Source organism: Martes martes (assembly GCF_963455335.1).
Source record: "Martes martes genome assembly, chromosome: 12".
Classification (NCBI taxonomy): Eukaryota; Metazoa; Chordata; class Mammalia; order Carnivora; family Mustelidae; genus Martes; species Martes martes.
The window spans coordinates 86,454,071-86,461,481 of record NC_137900.1 but is presented as its reverse complement, the minus strand read 5'-3'; the positions used below and the strand labels follow the sequence as shown (position 1 = coordinate 86,461,481).

General features: G+C 38.6%; 1 protein-coding gene across 1 annotated transcript in view; it reads left to right on the top strand.

Moving 5' to 3' along the window:
- Window positions 1-7,411, top strand: part of PPP6C (protein phosphatase 6 catalytic subunit) — a 39,205-nt gene that overhangs the window by 26,893 nt on the left and 4,901 nt on the right. Inside the window, exons 3-6 of the mRNA XM_080819904.1 lie at window positions 926-991; window positions 2,106-2,247; window positions 6,947-7,026; window positions 7,199-7,408. Coding sequence (XP_080676030.1) covers window positions 926-991; window positions 2,106-2,247; window positions 6,947-7,026; window positions 7,199-7,408 — 498 coding nt within the window. The remainder of the gene's footprint in view (window positions 1-925; window positions 992-2,105; window positions 2,248-6,946; window positions 7,027-7,198; window positions 7,409-7,411) is intronic.

The window sequence follows — 7,411 nt, the reverse complement described above, 5'->3', positions numbered from 1 at the left end:
AAGATAATCTAGTTGATTGAGTTTACCACATGTACAGTTTGTCAGTTACCAATTTACAGTGAAATAGAATATGATGAAATACACAGTTCTTTTTTTACTGATTGTTGAGAAGACACTCCATAGCTAAAGAGCCTGAGGGTATACATCTCTAAAGTAGAGTGTGGGAAGGTAGGTTGATGTGATGTTGTGAAGTGTCATGTAAATTCATTTGAAAAAAATTCTTATCTACTTGTTTCCTTTTTTTTTTTTTGAAGATTTTATTTATTTATTTGACAGAAAGAGACACAGCGAGAGAGGGAACAGAAGCAGAGGGAGGAGCAGGCTTCCTGCTGAGCAGGTAGCCCCAATGTGGGGCTCGATTCCAGGACAGTGGGATCAGGCCCTGAGCCAAAGGCAGACGCTTAACGACTGAGCCACCCAGGCGCCCCCTGTTTCCTTTCCTTATTTTTTATCTCATTAAAATAGATGCTGAGTATGGGGTGGGGTGGTTAGGTTAACTTATTAACAAGTTAGGTAACTGATCAGTTATTTCAAATTCTCAAGTGATGGGGCACCTGGCTGACTCAGTTGGTGGAGTATGTGACTCTTGATCTTGGAGTCGTGAGTTCAAGCCCCACGCTGGGTGTAGAGATTATTTAAAGAATTCTAGGTGACAAGATAAAATGAAAGAAATTTGAGGGAGAAGGCCTGTAACATTAATGATCTGGGAATGACTTTACTGGTAATTGTGAGATTTATTTTAGTGCTTTTTTTAGACTTGAGATCTGTGTGCTTGGCAGTTTTGCTTACACTTTATTTCTTAGTATAAGTGTCAGTATTTGAGGTCTTCTTAATTACATACTTCTTTACACATTTTGCTCTCGGTTTTATTATTTTACTCCTTCGCAGGAATTTGTAATCAGCATATATTGCCTTTCTTTTGTAGTTTTATGACCTTTGTGAACTATTCAGAACTGGAGGTCAGGTTCCTGACACAAACTACATATTTATGGTATGTAAACCCCAATGATACCACATACTTACTTAAAATGGGAAGGATCTGACTTATTACAATAAATTACATAACAGTTTCATTTTCATGTGACATTCACTATTTAATTATATGAAAAGGTGATGCTGTACTTTTTTACATTTTTGCCATGTTAGTAAATTGGAATATGCATAGGACTGGGTTGTAGCCTGAGTAATGGTTGGCAGAAAAATAGTCCAGAACCACCCAACTTTAAGGCACAAATCTTCAACTTACTGTTATTTTATCACACTTTTTTTGAGCATTTTCATCTGTTACCATTCTATGGATTGATGAATATGTGCACATACACATTTGCTATTAAGGGAGATATTTGCTTACTTTGCTTTTGGAATGTAATGTTACTGTTGAATTTTTCCTAAATCCTATCATTTTCCTTCCTTTTAAAGGTTTCTGGGTCACTTTCCTATTCTTTTAGCTGTTTTCCTATTGATCTAACATTGTCCCAACTAAAACATTAATGGGAAGTGTAAATAGTATGGCTTTACAAGCAGTTGTTAGATGCACAGCTGAACCTAGAACTCTGTTATAATTACAGTATCTGCTTTTACAAGAACACTGTCTCTTCAGATTGGTAGTTTTTCTGATATAGTTAAGGTGATTTTGGGGACACCTGGCTGACTCAGAAGAGCATGTGACTCTTGATGTTGGGGTCGAGAGTTTGAGCTCCATGTTGGGTATAGAAATTACTTAAATAAATAAATATTTAAAAATAATAGAGTGATTTTTGAAATTCATTTTAAAATTTTTGATTCACATATGACCTTTTAGAAATATCTGCTAATGTAGGTAATAGAGAATTGGAAAAATGGTGGTTTTGTAGGGAAGATCCTTGAAGAGACTTGCGTAGCAGGTTCCTGTAGGCCTCCTGAATCATAAGACAAGCATATTTAGTAGAGACTGCTCATTTACTTTGATTTGAGTTTTTTTGTTAAAACCTAGTGTCTAAGTAATTCAACATGTGACTTCATTTTTGTTATTTTTGACTGTGTCTCTTGGTTTGTACACTTCGGTATAATTTTTAAAAATATTATTGCTATTGTATTGTTTCTAACTTTAAATTTTTACTTTGCAGGGTGATTTTGTAGACAGAGGTTACTATAGTTTGGAGACCTTCACTTACCTTCTTGCACTAAAGGCTAAATGGCCTGATCGTATTACACTTTTGCGAGGAAATCATGAGAGTAGACAGATAACACAGGTGTATGGATTTTACGGTAAGACTTTCTATTTCTCTGATTCTGAATATTGTTTTACTTTCCTCTTTGGAAGAAAAGCCGTGCAAGTCATACATGTGCTTTACAGTAAAATTAGAAATACAGATCATCGTTTTCCACTTTCTCAACCTTTAACTCTTCCCTTTTCTTCCCCCAGTCAACTGAGAACCTTACCAAGGAGTGAGAACTATTTTTAACTTTTTAGCGTACATTGTCCTAGATCATTGCCTCAAAGTGTAGTCCTCAGTTTACCTCAGATGAGTCATTAGGAGTGCTTATTTAAAAGGTACATTGCCGGGACCCCACTGAAAACCTTTTGTGGTGGGAATCCTAGAATCTGCTGAATGTGAATGTTCTATACCTCAAAGTTTGAGAACATGTGTGTGTGTAAACATATTTGTGTGTGTACATACCTGTTTTTTCCACTTAATGCCACCAGCCTTTCTTCATTCAGTGATGTTATTTTTATACCTGCATTGTGTTACACTGCATGGATGTACTACAATTGATTAAACCTGTATCTTTACCATTGGACATTGAAATTGTTTCTTTGTTTTAAAGATTTTATTTATTTATTGACAGACAGAGATCGCAAGTAGGCCGAGAAGCAGGCAGTGTGGGGGGGGTGGGGAAGCAGGCTCGCTGCCGAGCAAAGAGCCCAATGTGGGGCTCGATCCCAGGACCCTGGGATCATGACCTGAGCCGAAGGCAGAGGCTTTAACCCACTGAGCCACCCAGGCGCCCCTGGAATTGTTTTTAAGGTGCTCTTATACACATAGCTGAATGAATATTCTTTTACATGTGTTTAATATTGTATGTGTATAATATATATAATTACATATATATGTGTGTGTGTATATCTATCTATCTGCTCCGTCCAGAGAGTGCTAGAACCTGAGGGGTCAGAAACGGAACTTAACCTTTAAAAGCAAAATATCTGCTTCTTTCAAACTTTTATATGGTTGAAAGTTTTAAAAAATGTGGTAAGGAAAAGAAAATGAGGTTAGAGTGGTGTTGGACAAATTGGACAGCCACATGCAGAAGAATGAAACTGGACCATTTCCTTACACCACACACAAAAATAGACTCAAAATGGATGAAAGACCTCAATGTGAGACAGGAATCCATCAAAATCCTTGAGGACAACACAGGCAGCAACCTCTTCGACCTCAGCCACAGCAACTTCTTCCTAGAAACATTGCCAAAGGCAAGGGAAGCAAGGGCAAAAATGAACTATTGGGACTTCATCAAGATCAAAAGCTTTTGCACAGCAAAGGAAACAGTCAACAAAACCAAAAGACAACTGACAGAATGGGAGAAGATATTTGCAAATGACATATCAGATAAAGGGCTAGTATCCAAAATTTATAAAGAACTTATCAAACTCAACACCCAAAGAACAAATGATCCAATCAAGAAATGGGCAGAGGACATGAACAGACATTTCTGCAAAGAAGACATCCAGATGGCCAACAGACACAAGTGCTCAACGTCACTTGGAATCAGGGAAATACAAATCAAAACCACAGTGAGATACCACCTCATACCAGTCAGAATGGCTAAAATGAACAAGTCAGGAAACAGCAGATGTTGGCGAGGACACGGAGAAAGGGGAACCCTCCTACACTGTTGGTGGGAATGCAAGCTGGTACAGCCATTCTGGAAAACAGCATGGAGGTTCCTTAAAAAGTCGAAAATAGAGCTACCTTACGACCCAGCAATCACACTACTGGGTATTTACTCTAAAGATACAAATGTAGTGATCTGAAGGGGCACGTACATCTGAATGTTTATAGCAGCAATGTCCACAATAGCCAAACTATGGAAAGAACATACATGTCCATCAACAGATGGACAATTATCATATGATATCTCTGATATGAGGAATTTGAGAGGCAGAGCGGGGGGTTGTGGGACATACGGAGGGAAAAAATGAAATAAGGTGGGATCGGGAAGAAGATAAACTGTAAGAGATTCTTAATCTCACAGAACAAATTGAGGCTCTCGGGGGAGTGGGGGGTAGGGATATGGTGGCTGGGTTATGGGCATTGGGGAGGATATGTGCTATGGTGAGTGCTATGAAATATGTAAGCCTGATGATTCACAGACTTGAACCCTTGGGGCAAATAATACATTATATGTTAATACAAAAAATTTTTTTTAAAAAATGAGGTTAGGAAGCTCTTTGAAGGAGATGGCAGAACTGTTGAGATTATTAACATGAATTTTCCTTAAGCCTAATTGAGGCAGATATTGAGATATTTGAAAATATTAATTTCATAACCTTTTATTTTTATTTTTTTAGATTTTTATTTATTTGACAGAGAACACAAGTAGGCAGAGAGGCAGGCAGAGAGAGAGAGAGGAAGGGAAGCAGGCTCCCTGCTGAGCAGAGAGCCCAATGCGGGGCTCAATCCCAACACCCTGGGATCATGACCTGAGCCGAAGGCAGAGGCTTTAACCCCCTGAACCACCCAGGCGCCCTGACCCCTTAGTTTTAGATCTTATATTTTGGATTCTTTTCTGTCATAATAAAGTTAAGCTAAGCTCTCTCTCTCTCTCTTTTTTTTTGTAAGCCATTATCAATTACTAAACTGAGAAATTTTTATAATTTGTGATTTATTTATTTATTTAAAGATTTTATTTATTTGACACAGAGAGAGAGACAGCGAGAGAGAGAACACAAGTAGGGGGAGTGGGAGAGGGAGAAGCAGGCTTCCCGCTAAGCAGAGAGCCCGATGTGAGGCTCTATTCCAGGACCCTGGGATCATGACCCGACCCCAAGGCAGCCGCTTAATGACTGACCCACCCAGGCACCCTGATAATTTATGATTTATATAACTTTGTTTATAGTAATTGAAAAGTTAGATGGCTAATATTTGTTTCCTTTTTACAAGTTACTTTTGATTTTCACTCACAAAATATCAAATACCATTTAAAATAAATGTTTTTGATTTTTTTTAAGATTTTTTTTTTCCTTAAAGATTTTATTTATTTATTTGACAGAGATCACAAGTAGGCAGAGAGAGGGGGGAAAGCAGGCTCCCTGCCGAGCAGAGAGCCCAATGCGGGGCTCGATCCCAGGACCCTGAGATCATGACCTGAGCCGAAGGCAGAGGCTTAACCCACTAAACCACCCAGGCGCCCCTTATTTTTTATTTTTTTAAGATTTTATTTATTTATTTATTTGTTTGTTTATTTTTTAAGATTTTTATTTATTTATTTGACAGAGAGACAGATCACAAGTAGGCAGAGAGGGAGGAGGGGAAGCAGGCTCCCCGCTGAGCAGAGAGCCTGATGCGGGACTCGATCCCAGGACCCTGGGATCATAACCTGAGCCGAAGGCAGAGGCTTTAACCCACTGAGCCACCCAGTCGCCCCCAAGATTTTATTTATTTATCTGTCAGAGAGAGAGCACAAGCAGAGGGAGTGGCAGGTAGAGGGAGACACAGGCTCCCCACTGACAGAGGAGCCCGATGCGGGACTTGATCCCAGGACCCTGGGATCATGACCTGAGCCAAAGGCAGATGCTTACCTCAGTGAGCCACACAGGCATCCAAAAGAGGATGTTTTAATCAAGATACCTTGACTGAAGAAAATGACAACAGCACAACATCTAGGATTGAATTCTCTTGTTCCCAAGCTGTGCTGGTCTGTTATTTTGTTTAATAAAAGGAAGCCCACTAGCTTCTCAGGCGGGAGATTAAAATTTTAGTTATCATGGAAGTTAACATTGATTTTAAAGTAGTAAAAATGTTCATATGTAGCTATTAACTATATTGAGCCTTCAGTTCACACTGATAAACACATACTGAGCAGTTATTGTGAACCAAACGCTTTGCATATGTATAAAGATGAAGAAGACAAGATTCTTGCCTGCACTCTCAGCCCAATGTTAGTGCTCTCATGACAAGTTTACTTAAGGATCCTGCTTCACAGATAGAGGTAATTTAGAAAATCATGAGGCTTCACCATACCCAATAGTCTTCTATAGCATTTTCAGTTGTACTTATGGCAATAGTGATGTCAGGTTTGTTTGGTTTTTTTTTTAGCTAAGGAAGAAGTCAAACAGAACTTCCATGATATTGATGGAAGAAGAGCCGTATATCCTATTAACTGTTGTAGATAAAAGAGAAAGTGTTCAGCTGGTAATATGTCAGAACCTGATTGGCGGTCTGTCTCCAGTGATGACTGCAGGTGTACTTACTGGAGTTCAAGTATTTCATTGTGCAATTTGCAGAAACTCTTAGAAGAGACAACTTAGGTCTGTGAAATGTTGAGATAGGCATCTCCAATGCTCCTATAATTTAGGGTCCTCTGATTTGTTTGATCATCCTACTACTAGAGTAAGGTGGTCACATTAAATAAATTACTCTGACTAAATTGTCCAGTATGAATAACATAATAGGCCAAAGCATTTGTTTTGGGTTGTATGAATTTAATAGTTAGCTCTTTCTGATCATAGCATTTTGATCAATAACTTGAGCTGCTTTGTAGGGGCACTTCTGGAATGAAAAGCAGGACCACATGCTTAGGTTAGTTAAACACAAGTCTCCTTCATGGCTCTACGTGGAAGACCTACCAGGTCATAGCTTGCCATCCTAGTTTACTTTAAACTTCTTTAGTATTGGGTGCATTCTTCATTTTTATTGGCAGCTTTAGAATTCACTAATGAGAAACTCTTCTGTTTCTTTCACAGATGAGTGCCAAACCAAATATGGAAATGCTAATGCCTGGAGATACTGTACCAAAGTTTTCGACATGCTCACAGTAGCAGCTGTAAGTTTATGTAAATCTTTGTAAAACCTCAAGTATTTTCCTGTCAGTAACCCTTTGCATACTCTTATCCAATTGCCATCTCAATTGTTTTGACATCATTAACATTCATTGATGAATTTAGATATGACTGAGTTTATCATTATGCTTTCAACTTTGTTATCCTTTTTGCTAGTTAATAGATGAGCAGATTTTGTGTGTTCATGGTGGTTTATCTCCTGATATCAAAACACTGGATCAAATTCGAACCATTGAACGGAATCAGGAAATTCCTCATAAAGGAGCATTTTGTGATCTGGTTTGGTCAGATCCTGAAGATGTGGATACTTGGGCAATCAGTCCCCGAGGAGCAGGTTGGCTTTTTGGCGCAAAGGTCACAAATGAGGTA